This window comes from Pholis gunnellus (genome assembly GCF_910591455.1).
Source record: "Pholis gunnellus genome assembly, chromosome: 19".
In the NCBI taxonomy this organism is placed as follows: domain Eukaryota; kingdom Metazoa; phylum Chordata; class Actinopteri; order Perciformes; family Pholidae; genus Pholis; species Pholis gunnellus.
The window spans coordinates 12,461,036-12,476,376 of NC_136546.1; the positions used below are offsets into that span (position 1 = coordinate 12,461,036).

Genomic DNA, 15,341 nt, shown 5'->3' on the forward strand with positions numbered 1-15,341 from the left:
TGCAAATCGTTTCGTCTCTACTGTGATTAGTCAAGATTGGCAGGAAAGTACTACTGATGGTACAATAATGCTGAATAATCACAAGCAATACAATACAAGACCACCTCCTGCTGGTTTGTACAGGTAAAGTATCCATACATTCGGCATATTTGGGGAATATGTCTTTGTGATGATACCAAATTAATTTTAACTAAGTTGAACGTGTTTATACATTTATGAATATCTGTCGTATTTGTTTAGTAAAGTCCTCCAGGTAAATGTTGCCTTTAGGAGTAGTTGCACCTTTGGGGCAGAAGAGGGCACTCTAACCCTGTCTTGTAGTCTCTGGGCTGGAGTCCAACATTGGCTCATTGAAGGCCCTACACACACTCTAACCCCTATAATTTTACAGCAAGGGCGATGCCTTGGGCTCATGGAAACCCAGTCATCTGCATCTGCCACAGGAAAAGCTTCACAAATAGAAATAGCTGTAACTCTTTTAAAGTAGTGTTTTAAAGTTTGCTGCACTGTAGTCACATCCAAGAGGTGTGGATGGAAAATAAGCCTTTTGAAACTTTCTCCTAAACAGGTCTTTCGCACTGCAGCGCTAACAAACAATGAATGTAAACATGTTAAACATGCGTAGCAGTCCTGTGACAAATTGTGGTACATGTACTTCAGATTTCCTTATTTTACTCGGTAATCTATTTCAACACGTCAGTGAACCACAGGTGAGCATTCTCACCTGTCCCCTGTCTCCCTCTATACTCACCACTCAGTTTATGTGCTGTCACTGGATAGGTGTTCGAGGCCTAAGAGAGCACCGATTTGTGAACTTGAGCTTTTTCTTTGAGCTGTGTGAGGAAGCATCCACAAAAGAGCCCCGACAACTGAGAAGAGGGAGGGGGAAGGATGAGGGCTTACAATGGATGATCAACATCTCTGCATCCCCAAAGCCTCGGAGACTCTTTCTAATGGGCCTTGCTCTATTGTTCAGGCCCCTCGTGTTGCTTTTCCAACACATCACTCAATACAATAAAGTGAAACCTGAGATAAGAGGAGGTGAAAGGGTTTAATGATAATATCTGTTGCTATTATTATCATTAAGGTAATCAATACTGCTACTGTTATTTTCTATTATTTTAAGTTGTTGCTTCCCTCCGCATTAAGTCACATTTTAAATGTCAAGTTGTCTGCTCTTTTTTTGTTTTTGTTTGCATGTCATGTATGAAAGGAGCAATATAAATAAAGTGTATTGTCATTGAGTGAAATGTGTTATGTTTTGAATACCGTACCTTTGAAATAATGGAAATTAAATGGAGTGGATTATTAAGGAAGACATTTTTTTGTGTGATATGAACATTTGTGTTACAGCGTTACCGTTTCACTTGTTTTCGGAGTACCAAAATGGAAGTGTATTGACTGAAACTAGAATACATGCAGAACTATACCATACACGTTTGACGTAATTATACTTATTTCTTGTCACCTGCTTCACCACCTTTTAGAGGGAAATATTGTGCTTATACATTTGTCTAATCATACAAGTTATAGATTAAAGTAGCTGACCCAACAGTGAATAAGGTAGTTAAAATTAACTTAAACATGACCTGTTAATATATCAATAATCATATTCCAATAAAGTATTATATCATGAAATGCTGAAGTACATTTTTGATGCTTTAACTACGTTTTACTGGCACTATTGCTGTACTTTAGCTTAAAGGAACAGTGTCTAGTATTAGGGGGATCTATTGGCTGAAATGTAATATGTTATGAATATGTTTTCAAAGTGTATAATCACCTGAAATGAATAATCGTTGTGTTGTTGTATTACATTTCTGCTAATAGATTCTCCTAAACACTGTGCCTTTAATTACGCTTTTGAATGTAGGCCTTTTTCTTGTAATATAGCTTTTTGTACTGTGATATTACTACTTCTACCTTAGCAAAAGAACAGCATTTTCTTACTTTCACCAATGCAATAGTGTAGTGAATAAATATAATTTGTCATATTGCAATTTAGCAAACATCTTGGATCAAATGGCTTTGTGTAAATAGTCAATTTAAGAAAGCTGTGGTGCCTTTACGTGGAAAGGTTTTAAAGACCCGTGGCCTAATAAACATTCCAGTTATTATTCCACAGTGAAAGTTTCTTGTAAAGTGTTGTGTTTCCCAGTGGGAATCACTGGTTTCGTTGATGTTACGTCACGTGACGCCCACCGCGCCATGTTTCCATCTCCGCGTCAGGAAAACTTTTTACAGCCAGAGGGGAAAAACTCGAGATGAGCGTGAAGCCACCCAGAGTGAACACTGTGGTTCCGGTTAAAACCTTCACAATAAATGAAGTTGACGCAACATTAATGGAGTATCCTCCTTAATTGAGGATTATCGAGAGTGAAACAGAAATATGTAGCAAATGTAATCATTACTTAAGTTGTTACAGTCATAATATATGCCATGTAAAGTATTTAACATTTCAAACATGGGGTGGCAGGGTGCCTGTTCATGATGGAAGCTGCAATGGGAAGTTATCGTTATATTACTAAGTAGAAAAAGTGAAAAACAACGACACAATTATATCCCTGAAGACAACAGGAGAAACTGCAATTGCCAATTGGAATGACTTTGAATTGATTGTCATGGTGGACCATCTTCAGGCCCTTTTACTTTGAAGAACCTGTTCCGGCATTTCCGCTTTGATTAGCTAACTCTCTCGAGCTTGACACCGCTGTAAGCAGCAGGGAGAAAGAGTCAAGTAAGCAACAGGAACAAAGTTGTAGGACCCGAATCCCGCAGTACCGCGGTGTTCACCCTTGAAATGCAATAACCATCTTTCCGTTTCCCACACACAGCCTGCCGTGTGTTTTAAAGACTACCGGAGTTGTGCTTTGCTGTGCGTTGCAAAAAAGGCGTGTTTTTTTGGCACATTGTGGAGACTGGATGCGCTGGAGGACGGGATCCTCTTAGTCAGCTAACGCAGTTTAGAAGACGAGTGCCTCGCATCGAGTAGAAAATGCCTTAGATTAATTGATCTAATGTTACGTTAGAAAAAAAACTTTTTTTTTTTTAAACTTTTCCAATACATTTGACGTCATTGGGTCGATCCGTACTCGACACGCTTCGGACTTGTTTTGAGGGCGCACGTCTTCTGACTCCTGACAGCGGAGGTGAGTGTTTGATTTGGATCCGTGATGTGCCTCGATACATTGTATCAACGGAATACGAAGCTTATTGTGAAGTAAGAAGTCACACTTTGGGTGTTTTTAAAACGTTAAAACGTTGGAATAAGACGTCAAACAGCCACTGCTCCTACTAATCATGAGGTCTTGTACTGAGGTAGCTCTTAGTGTACATTGCAACATGATGAAAAGTCAGTAAGCTCTAAATACCTCCGAGATAAAACATTAACTACGATTGGTTTACGGTTTAAAAGTCCCCTTTATGTGTGTTGTAGCTGCACCATTGTGAGTTTATTTTTGATAATCTCCTCAGATTACTACAACACAGGAGTACTTTTAAATGTATTGATCTCAAGCCAAAGCATTGACACTGCTCTTGTTCAAATTAAGCAGTCTAGAAAAGACTGAACTACACCTGTGGAAGTTTACAGCTTCAGTGATTTCTGATTAAACTGAGCTGATTGTACCCGTCAGTGGTTTTTGTTGTCAAAACTACTTCACTCCCACTGAGAGGAACCGAAATTGTAAAGCCACCACCAGCACAGATCGATGGGACTGTCGTTTCCTCCAGTTTACAGTTGTTATTTTTGGGGTCTTGCATCATCACTCAACGCCAAGCACTCCTCCTTAAAACTGCGCATGCACTCCTTTCATGGTAAAAGCAAGCTATTTTGGGAGTTGACATGGTTGAGTTTTTTTTTTTTTTTTTTTTTTTTTCAATGAAAGGACACCTTAAATGAAAACAGACCACACGCTTTGACCCGACACTACAAAAAGCAGGTGCGGGAAAAATGACCTGTGCAACTGCAGCACCAGCTGATCTATTCACGAGGTCAAAGTGAACTTTGGAAATGATGAAATGTGGAGTTTCATTTTTGGAGCTAATGAAAGTTGAGCAAACATCCCATGATAAAAAAAAAAAAACCACACAGTGCCATTTGCAAATATCGGCACATGATAAGACGTAAACATTTAAGTGTAATATAATATTTGATTAATGAGGAAACTCCCATCATTACTTGAAACTCTCACCACTTACAAGGATTCATAGTCCAGGGTTGGCTGCTCTTATGATGACAAACCTTACCCATTAACCATCCTACATAACACCATCAGATACCTCTGAAATCATTGTCAGGGGTCTTACATTTATTAATTAGCTCGTGACTAAGTGCAAATAATCTCACTACATTTTTATTTTGAACTCTTACATTTATACAGTGGGAAAGAAACAGTGTAATGCATTCGATTTGTCAAGACTTTGACTGTGTGTGATGGTTTGTGGGGACCAACCAAAGAAAAATCAGCACACTCGACACATCTCTACGGTGGCTTAATATCACCTTTGCTTAATGCTTCGGGGGTGTTTCAAACTCTGAGATTATTGGCTAGTGTTGTACGAGCCTCTACAGAAGCCTACACTATCATTTTCCATTAGTACAGCATCAATTATTAATAGGATTTGTCTTACACATAAATCAAGGCCCATATTTTCAGTGAAGGCCATGAAACCATCCTGTTTCTACCCCAGGATTGTTGCGCGGACACGGAGGTGAAGTCCCAAACAGCTGTTAGTGTTTTGATGACCTACGTCAGATATTCCTGCGTGCTATGTGACCGTGTTTCAATGTTTTTGTGTGTGAAGCTCAAAAGCATGTGACCCCCCCCCCCCCCCCCCACTCTCCCAGACCTCCTTTTTTGAGATTATTTTTCTCTGCTTGAAACCACATTGAAGCAGAAAGGAGCTCACGTTTTTATTCTTACACACAGGTGCAGAGAAAGAGGGCTGTTGCATTGTGCGTCGAGGAGCCTGGAACTGTATCGCACGATTTGAACCGATAAAGCGGTGAATCTATTGGCTGCCATGGCATCGCACGGCGACGGCGCAGAGGGAGGAGCCAACGAAGAGTTCAACGACATCATCAAGTGGAGATCTGGTATGTTTCTGAGTATTGTTTAATGTCTGACGCTCCATGTTGGACACACCGCTCGCAGAGTGTGTGTGTGTGTGCCAAACCGAAAAGCTGTCAGATCATTTGGTGGTCTTTAGAAAGAAAAAAAAAGACGCGTCTTCTTATTCGTACATTGGGAGAAACTCTTTTTGTCGTACGTGCATAAGAGCAGTCTCTGAAAGGAAACACTGACGGAGCCAGAAGTCCTGTTGTGCACGGTTAACCTCAGTTCCCATGGAGGCGAAGGGAAAAAGGGAGCAGAAGGAAAGCAGAGCGACAGCGCCACGGAGAGAACAGGAGACGGTCGGTTTGTAACACGTTTGCAAGGAGAAGGAGAAAGTCACAGGCAAGGTGACCAATGACAGCGGAGAAGACAAGAATGCAAGGGATGGGTCTAAAGAGCCGCGCCCTGTGATCCCTTTCTCTGTGGATCATTCCATTCCGTGGGTTAATCTTTTGTAGAGGCACACAAACAAACACGTTGTTGCTCTGGCAGGGGGAGTGCTTCAGTTGAGCAAACTGTAAACGTTCAGGGCTGGCACATAATTATTTAGCATGTCGAACCTGATATTGTGTGTCCATCTCTGCTCAAAGGTGGGATTTCTCGCTGGCTTTTGGAATAGGCTTTAACTTGAAGGCACTTCATGAGCTTTTAGAAATGAAGATAAAATAAGAACAAACAGGACTTTAATTTAAAACGTCACAAAGGCATTTCTCACGATGAATTTATAAGATGAATATGTGGATACTTCTATATCTGGGTAAACCGGTTGATAAACTATTCCACACTAGAAATGCTTGCTTGGTAGATAATGTGGTTAGTCTTGTATGTAAATTTAAATTATAGCTTCAATCAACTTAAAGCAGCAGATCGCTGGTGTGTTACTTCCATTGGTTTGATAATGTGCACCTGGAATCAATCATATAAATGCTTATGTTCCGCCATGTGCTTTAATTTAAATATGCTGGACATCCCTCCCCACTCCCCAGCCTTCGCTGTTCGTCTCTCTTTACTGTAAACTGTGAAATAGAAAAAGTAATACTAAGAAAAGCTGGTAGGCTGAGCCGTCCGTGTGCCAGCTTTCCACGCCCGTGCAGCCCCAGAAGGCCGGCAGATTCCGTGCCAGCAGGAGTTTGTAATTTACAGCGCTCGTATCCAGACCACAATGCTTTTTCTTACAGAGATTCCCGTTTCCCTAGCAACCCCCAAAAAGTAATGTTTTTCTTTTTCTGGCAAAGCGGGGGAACATTTAGCACGTAGCTTAGCGGCACACTAGAACGACCCACAGAAGAAATTGCAGGGCACGCTTGTGTCGAGGCCTTTTGCGAAATAGTTTCGGGCCTTTTTCGTGAAATTATGGCTGAAATGAGGCGTTCTGTCCTTTTTAAGTGCGAGGCTGTGCGAACTCTGCAAATCCAGGTCAAACCAGGGGAAACAGCTGCACACCTCACCATGAGAAAATAGGAAAAAGGTTATTTTTCAGCGGCCGGTTCTTCCAATTGATCCTGTAAGAAGTCGAGACAGGAAGATAGATGGTGAGAAAGAGAGATTTGTAGCACACGTGGGGCTGAAACATGGGCTTTGAGAGGTGATTGACAAGCAGCTGTGTGTGTGTGTGTGTGTGGTGGGCAGGTGGACGGATGTTTTCACAGCTGTTAGAAAAGCATTAGCCCACGTGTTCATCTGATCTCGCCATGGGGGGCGTGTCTGAGCGGTTGAAGACTTTACTGAAGGAGTGTATGCTCTAAACAGCATGCGCGCTCTCGCCTTTTTCGTCACTATTGCTGACCGTGAGGAGATGAACACCGGTCATCCTGATCATGTGGAGAGAGTGAACACAAGTTTTCATTTTGAACCTTTGTTTCAGCTTATTTCAGCTGCTGTGTGCTCCATCTGTAAACGAGTACTACAGCGAGATCACCACTAATGTAAAACGTGTGTGTGTGTGTGTGTGTGTGTGTGTGTTGTGACTGCCACCTATGATGGAGGTCAGCAGGCTAGACAGTCTGTCCCTCTCACACATATGCACACTCGTGCCTCTTCGGGGGGGGGGGGGGGGGGGGGGGGGGGCCTCATGTTTTCCAGCGTGTCGAGTTGTTATGCAAGCTCACAATGGACCAGGGAGACGGAGACAAATGTGCAGGGTAGAACCGTGTGCAGCTGGAGGAAGTAGTGCTTCTGGGAAAAGGGGACTCAACTGAGTGATTGACGGGTTTACGCATTCAAAATAAATATGCCCAACGTGTACCTGTCATGTGTAAGCCCGACTCTCAGGTGCTGTTTTCCCTTTGCTCCCTTAACTAACAGGTTGGTGGGATGCAGCATTTCAGTATGTTTCAGCACATGAAAAAGACTTTAAAGTCACTAAAAAGCTTTCCTGCTCCTCAGCTGTGAGTATTTGCGTTGTTTTTTTCGCATTAAATAGACCTGAATCGTCTACAGACGCGCTGCGATGAAGGGATCACTACCTGTACCCCTAAAACTGACCCAATAGGCGGAGCTCTGTTGAGAGCCAGATGTGTGTGTGTGTGTGTGTGTGTGTGGTCCGGGTCATGGCACAGCAGTCCTTAAAGGGCCGAACCAGATGTTAAGGAGTAGTTACACACATCTCCTGGTTGAATTAGCCCACAGCACCCTGCAGCCCTATCTAGCTATCCTACCCGTGCACCTCCCCTCCCCCGACCCATTCCAGAGTGCAAACAAAAGGTGAAAGGTCATATATCATCCACTGTTGTTCAACAAGCATTACACAGTAATGGACACTCACCTGACCTTATTTCCTCTCCGTTTATTCGTCACTTGAGAGCTCTGCAGGGGAACTGGGAACTCTGGTTCCCCGACCTGGTCCTGTTCTTCTTCATCTTTCTATTCTCTGCTGCTTCCTGTATCTTTTTCTTTCCCTCACTCAGTGCTCTCTCCTGTTATTCAGTGACGGTGACTTTGTAAATGGGAGAGTTTGGGTTAGACGGGTAAAAGATTTGGTGGGTGACTCCAGCTCCTTGGGTGTTATATCTCTACTATTGTCACCAAACGGAGGAGGGTGTGGTAGGAAGCTTTCTCTGAAGGCTTGTCATACGAGCTCTGACACACGTCATGGATTGCTTAATTCTAGCCTTGGCTGCTCGTAGCAGGGTGTACCGAGTGTTCCTACGAGTTTCAGCCATGACGGTAACAACGGTCTGTCAGAGGTATGCAGTGTTATGCTAATACATAATGATGGGTGTGCATCTGCATGTGTGGGTAGCATGGAACACAAATCAAAACAAAGAAGCTTTCACTGTGGCCGCCCTCTCCTTCTGAGATGTCGGGACCTGAATTTGTTTTGTTTCTTTGCCTCTGGTGTTTGAGCTTCACTTTCCGGTAAGGGTCCAGGGTCACTGAGCTTTTCCAAGAGCATCTTTTTGACTTTGAGGAAGCAAAGTGTCCGCAAGGGAATGCAGCTAGATATATACATATACAGTATATACAGTATACACACACACACACACACACACACACACACACACACACACACACACACACACACAAGTGTGTGTTGGATTTGGCTGCCTGGGAAGTGGGAGGAAACAAGCTCTGCAAAATTCAGGCTGGAAATGGAAACAGTGGCCAAAACATCTCCCCAGGGTGTGGTTGTCTGTGGGACTCTGCCTCTTTGGTCCATGTCCATGTGAATGTGTGTGTGTGTGTGTGTGTGTGTGTGTGTGTGTGTGTGTGTGAATGTGTGTGTGTGTGTGAATGTGTGCGCATTCAGACACCACGCCCAGCTGACATTTAAACTCCTCTCGAGAGGGCTGAAAATGTCAGAAAATGATCAGTGTTGGATGTTCCGGTGGTTGTTGAACACATTTACTGTGAGTCTCTCCTTTCCAAAGCCCTTCTAGTTTAAACACACACCCCCCCCCCCCCTTTCAGCCCCTTTCCCTAGCTCATTAGGGCCACAAAGCCATGTTGCCCAATCTACCTTCTGACCCCTCGCATGACAGGATTTACTAAAACAAAAAAAATAGGCTGAGGCCCAAAGAGAGTTTAGATTAACCCTTGAAAGCTACTGTGTTGTATTTCACCACTGAGTAAATAACGTGGGGAGATTGAATCCCTCTATTGAAATGTCTTTTTTCTTAAAATGCTGAAGTTTCTTTTGTCCTTTTGGTTCTTAATAGGTTTGTGTTAGTTCTTCTAGTATTTATGGACTAAAACTAGGTGCATGAAGCTTTCTGACACTGTGTTAAAAGTGGGAATGATACCAGAAACTCTACAGTCTTTTTTTTTTTTTTTTACTACCGAGCCCTGCAGGGAGTTTAGAATATGTTGAACATTGTTTTTGTATTTTTCCAACACTGCACACAGTGGTCGGTATGAACAGGACAAACTGGGTGAGAAAAGGTCTCAGGTCAGCCAAGGACAGTGTAGCTACTGTACATGTTGTGCACCTCTACAAAGACATTTTGAGGATTTAATTCAATTCAACTTCAGTTTATTTTGTGGAGCACAAAATCACAATTTTCCCTCCAGAGGGCTTAACAATCAGTACACGTACGACATCCTCTGTCCCAGGACCCTCGCATCGGTACAGGAAAAACACATTCAATGCATATGATATAAATGATTCATATAATGATATGATTTAGAAATGTGCATCTTCCATCTCTTTCTCTTGGACGCTGGTCAGACCACTGACTCGTCTGCTCTGCATCTGTGTATTCGTGTGTGTGTGTGTGTGTGTGTGTGTGTGTGTGTGTGTGTGTGTGTGTGTGTGTGTGTGTGTGTGTGTGTGTGTGTGTGTGTGTGTGTGTGTGTGTGTGTGTGTGTGTGTGTGTGTGAGAGAAGCACAGCCATGATTACCTGATCGCATCTGCCACTTCTGGAAAGGTATTTCCCTGGTAAGCACTAAGCAACCATTTTCAGCATATCCTACATTTGATGGTCCTGTTAACTGCGGTGCGTTTGAGATAATAATCATGAATACATCTATCATTGTTCACCTTGTGAAACAAGTGGACAGCAGCCCCGACCGCCATGAGTTGTTGCAACAAAACAAGTAAAAGTTTGAGTGAGGCGTGCGACTCTTGACTGCTGTTTTGTGACGGGTGGGGATCACAAACAGAGATGAAAGTTGACAATCAGGACAGGAAGCTGACCGAAAGAGGGCACAACTATAACGTTAATTCCATTATTCCATTACGAACGTCTGCAGGACGTCAAAGAGTGACAGCACAGTGCAAGTTTTTGTCAGTGGCGAGTGGGTGTCAACAGTGAAGCCTATTAGTGTAACTAGAAGGCATGGGTATGTGACTATCCTTGATTGTAAATGATTTATTTTTGATGTAGTCTAAATGTTGTTTGTTGAGTTTGTGGGCGAGGAGGCTTTTGTTGGTCAGCCAGAGGAGGATACACACAGTCACAACTCTGAACCTCGTAGCGCGACGTCATTGTTTTTAGTCGGCTGTGTGACGTACGGACGAGTTATTTCATATATCAACATAAATACAGTGCGTCTTGATGAATGAAGTGTGTGTGTGTGAGAGAGAGACACACAGAGATGTTTATGCCAGTGCAATGTGCGCTCACACGGCTTCATCCAAGCAGCTCGATGACGGATGCTCTCGGCGGGGTGTGTGAGGACGGGATGACGGAGGGGGGGGGGGGGGGGACGCCTGTCTCTGTGTTCATGACTGATGCAGCCGAGTGGAAAGTCCCTTTTCGGTCTCTTGATTCCTTCGGCCACTGCCAAAACCGGCCTCACCCCAACCCCGAGTCATTCCTCTTTTGAGTTGTGACCAGACCAGCTGCTACAACTCTCTCTCTCTCTCTCTGGAAGGAAGTGGATTTCATTCAGCCAGACTCAGGAAGCTGGTCACGGGTCGACCGGGCTGGTATTCCTCCTCTACTTCCTCCTTTTTGAAGGAAGGAAAAAGAGAAAACAAAAGACAGGGAAATGAACTTTCTCTCTCCGTTTCCCTCCCCCCCCTCTCTTCCCACTCTTGCTCCCATCTCTGTCCCTATGTTACCCTCTCTGTGGGAATAGAGTTGTTTGTTCAGTTGCCCCTCATTGACTAAATATGTCAATGAGCAAATGGACTCAGACCTTTGCCCGGTTCCCTGTTCCACCACGCTGGCTGGCTCGCAGACCTGCATTAAATGTCACGAGTCACAACTTTGGACTGCATGTCCTGCATTTAATGCCGAGTCATTTCTTTGATACGTTCATACTAACGGCAGCAAAGGAAGTGGCTGCTGAAGCCGATGGGTGTCAGCGGTATGTTTTTCGGGTTCGGGTCGCTCTTGATCATGTTTATCTGCTGTCGCTCTCTGCGACGCGGGGGAGACGAGAGGCCGCCGTCCCCCCGTCAGTATTTTAGTTTTTTCAGGGGGGGAGAATCGGCTGTCAGCTACAGCAGTGCATTTCGTACACGTCAACAAACGCCCGCGTCACCTGTCACTTACCTTTTTTAATTGACTTGCCGAAAGCAGCCCCGGCTCTTGTCACTCACTTTTCCTCACCCTCGCTGTCGAGTGTGAACATGTGTGTGATGTCACATCTGACAACCCCCCGGCCCAGCACCCCAAGTAAACAAACCCAGCGTACTCGATAAGTGCTCTCACACCTCTACTTCCTCTTTCTCTCTCTCTCTCTCTCTCACCACCACCTTCTTGCCTTCCTGTTCCGGATTTGTTTCTCTTTCTTTCCCCGTCTTTTTCTCTCTCTCTCTCTCTCTTTTTTTTTTTTGTTTTGTATACAGACTTGCTTCCCAACATGAATTTGAGTAAGTGGATGTCGTCGAGGAAGCGTAACTTTTTCAGGAGGAAAGGAAAGCCTGAAAGTAGTCCCGTTCTAGGTAAGTGGATGAGCACATCTGCATCACTGCCCATCTGTGGAGGAGTTTCAAAGCAGCACGACAGGAAACGTAGCTGTTTATCCACTTCACTCGTCCGATCACTTGACAAAGTGTTCAGGCGCTCTGTTAAACCAAACTGAACTGTCCCGGTGATGCTCTGAACATGCCAGCAACAGTTCACTTAAGTCCAAATGTAACATCATCTGTCACTGACTTTTGTTTTGTCTCTGAGGCTTTATGCAAAAATAATTAGGTTGTGTGTGTGTGTGTGTGTGTGTGTGTGTGTTTTCACCTCTCAATCTCCGTATATTTGTAGTTTTCTTAACGATGTGCTGACCTGTATCTTTAGCATCTCGGTGTTTGCTGCATGCAGCTGGTCAACAACTGCCATCAGGTTTTGTTTTGAGATGAAATTGACAGATTTCTCACTTTCATCGTGAAGAAAAAAGACTGAACTAGAATGTGTGTGTGTGTGTGTGTGTGTGTGTGTGTGTGTGTGTGTGTGTGTGTGTGTGTGTGTGTGTGTGTGTGTGTGTGTGTGTGTGTGTGTGTGTGTGTGTGTGTGTGTGTGTGTGTGTGAAAGTGAAATAATAAGGTGAATGTTTCTGTCGTTATGGTCCTTTTTTCTCTTTTTCTCACACTGCATCACATGAGTATTTGAAATAGTTTGACCCTCTTTTGCATCTGAATAGACTTTTCGATTTCTTTTTTGTCAAAGTGCCGGCCTTTTCTCCGTCTTTGAACTTTGAACTTTGAACTTCGACGACACATTGTTGAGTTCATCTCTCTTAAAATCACTGCAGTTATTTTATGACCCAATACCTTAGATTACTCACACTCGGGCTCCTGTGTGTTGTGCTTGCGACAGCTGCGTCGCGTACAAGGGTTAAAAGTCTTAATGTAAGGACAAGCGTCGTATAATATACAGTATATGGAGGATTGGATCTGAGGAATGTGGGCAAACTTTGATTTCCAGCAGATGCAGATCTGAAAGTTAAAGCCTCTGCCCCGCCACATATTTGGGCAGTGATCTCCGGGCGATACCTTGTTTGTCTCCTTTTCCCATCTCGTCACGGCACGTGCACTCTGCCCTTTTGCACGCAGGGATGGTGCCGAACAGTGTTTCTGTGTTCACCTGTGTTCCCTCCCTGTCCCACCATGCATTGTAGCTCCCCACGCTAGGCCTGCCCTGTCGTGTTCTGCTCTGCCCCCAATCTGTTTCCCTTTCATTGGCAGTGTCCCTCTTTCCCTCCCCTCCCTCTCTCTCTCTCTCTCTCTTTTTCTCTCTCTCTCTTTGCTGCATTCTTCTGATCTTTTCATCCCTCGCTGGTCAAGGAGCGACAGAGGCAGAAGAGAGAGCGAGAGAGAGAGAGGAGGAGAGTGAGGCATGAATGTCAAACTCTGTTTTGTGCTGATACACTTGGATTATCTCTCGCTACCTTTTCTTTTTTTTCTTCTTCTTTGGTTCAGCATTGCGGGGGCTTATGGTAAATGATGGCAGAGTATGGGCTCAAACTCAGAGGTAGGAACTTTTGACAGCTGTGTGACACATGGCCCGGTGACAGCTAGGCGTGTTACAGGTGGTGCAGTTTTTTGTGCTAGACAAATGCTGTATAGATTTAGATTCAAGTGTATATGTCATATATGTACTATATACAGTATCTACTCTAAAGATGCCACAGGGTTTACCACAGTTGTTACTTTATAAGTATGTTCTTAAAGATTTGCTTTATTCTCATTCATTTCACTTCATCTTCAAGTTGTATCACTGACTTGGCTTACTGCTTACAGTCAACCTGCTGTGCCTTCACTAGATTACAGTACCCCCCCCCCCCCCCCCCCCCCTTCACTTCACCATTCATGCTCAGCCAGCATGCCACTGAGATGCTTTTCAGGCTGCTAAGTGGGGATATGGGTTAATCTTTCTGGACGTTCTGTAGTGTTTTCCTTACAAATTCCCTGATCTTAGCGGGGGAAGAGTGTCAACAAGGCTGTGTGCGGCCGCCGCCGCCGCTGCCGCTGCCTGGGACAAGCTTAGACAAGTGACCACTGGAGGAAGGAGGGAGGAATGCATGGTGGAAATTGTAGGAATTCTATGCATTCCTCGCAACGTACATAGTCAAAATAAAACACGTCCCATCCAACTGTTACCTGGATTCAGTTTTATGTGAACATACGTATATGAGGAAAAGTTTAAATTTGTCAAGAGAGATTCTAACTTCAGTGATGGACAATGGTTGGCTTGAAAGCCTAACAGTGTGATTGTTGTTTGTGTCCTGTGTAAAGCGTTATTTATGCGATGCGCGCGCAATCGGGGCCTCGCAAGTGGTCGCGGCGCTTGGTCGCCTCACTGATAATAACACTATGCATTTGTCTAGGGTTCATACAAAGAAGGCCAATTTGTTTTTAGATGCTTTCGGAACAGGAGGTGTTAAAAATCTTCATTTGAGTATATATTTAGCAACCAAATCAAATAGTTTTACAGGGTATTAAACCTTAGTTTCTTTCCCTTGCATGTAATACTTAGCATTACACCTACAGTCTATGGGCGCATCTATAGGTTACACTCGTCGTCTTTTTGATTCCTTACAGTTCATTTTGTTTGTATGCCCTCTGGCGTTCCTTTGAATAACGCAGCACGTAGACAATAGACGCCTCCGTTCATGCTCGGAGCTCGCGGAGGCCAAGCGTGAGTATAAACAGAGCTTCAGGAATCAGTGCCCTCCACTAGGCTGCGGGTGGTGCTGGACTGAAAGACAAGACGGTTAAAAGATGAGCCTCCTTCTAGACTCCCATCAAGGTGAAGTTCATCCTGGAAAACATCATGAATGCGGCGTCAGCTTGAGAGTCGTTTTATAGCCAAGACGTACGCCGTCCTTAATGTTTCATCTCCCATGACTCCGGTAAAGCGTGTACAGAGACAGTTTACTTTTGGTGCAGTGACTTTCAACACTGTGACAACTTTCAAACAAACACTCACAGTTTGTTTTCCGCTTATTAAACCTTCAGTTACTTCAGCTGATACTGGGGCTGAGTGTATGGCGTCTCAGTTATTCATTCAGTGGCCACACATGCATTTTAGGCTTTAACGAATCAATGATTGAGGACATTTAGAAGTTTTAGCTTAACCTAAATATAACTTAACAAGTATAACTCCGCTAAAGTTAATCGCTGCTCACTGGTGCAGCTAAACTTTGTAAATATCTCTATTTATCTAATCTCTGAGCTCTCGTGTTGACCGTGTGATGCTGCCGTGGAAACCCTGAGGGTTTGTTTGATTTTCACCTCGGTGCCTCCCACCTCTCCCCCCCCCCCCCTTCTCCCCGCTGTGTGGTCACAGGCTCTCTCCACCTGTGAGAGGGGAGGGGATACACTAATAGACCGGAGCTGT

The 15,341-nt window shown here is 44.1% G+C and overlaps 1 protein-coding gene across 2 annotated transcripts in view; it reads left to right on the forward strand.

The window, feature by feature from the left end:
• Positions 1-2,734: 2,734 nt before the first annotated feature.
• Positions 2,735-15,341, forward strand: part of utrn (utrophin) — a 162,094-nt gene continuing 149,487 nt past the window's right edge. The window contains exons 1-2 of one of the 2 annotated variants that reach the window (XM_079180292.1): positions 2,735-3,149; positions 4,932-5,098. In XM_079180292.1, coding sequence (XP_079036418.1) covers positions 5,026-5,098 — 73 coding nt within the window. In that variant the 5' untranslated portion in view covers positions 2,735-3,149; positions 4,932-5,025. Of the gene's footprint in view, positions 3,221-4,931; positions 5,099-15,341 lie in introns of both variants that reach the window. The other variant, XM_079180293.1, reaches the window with a different exon arrangement.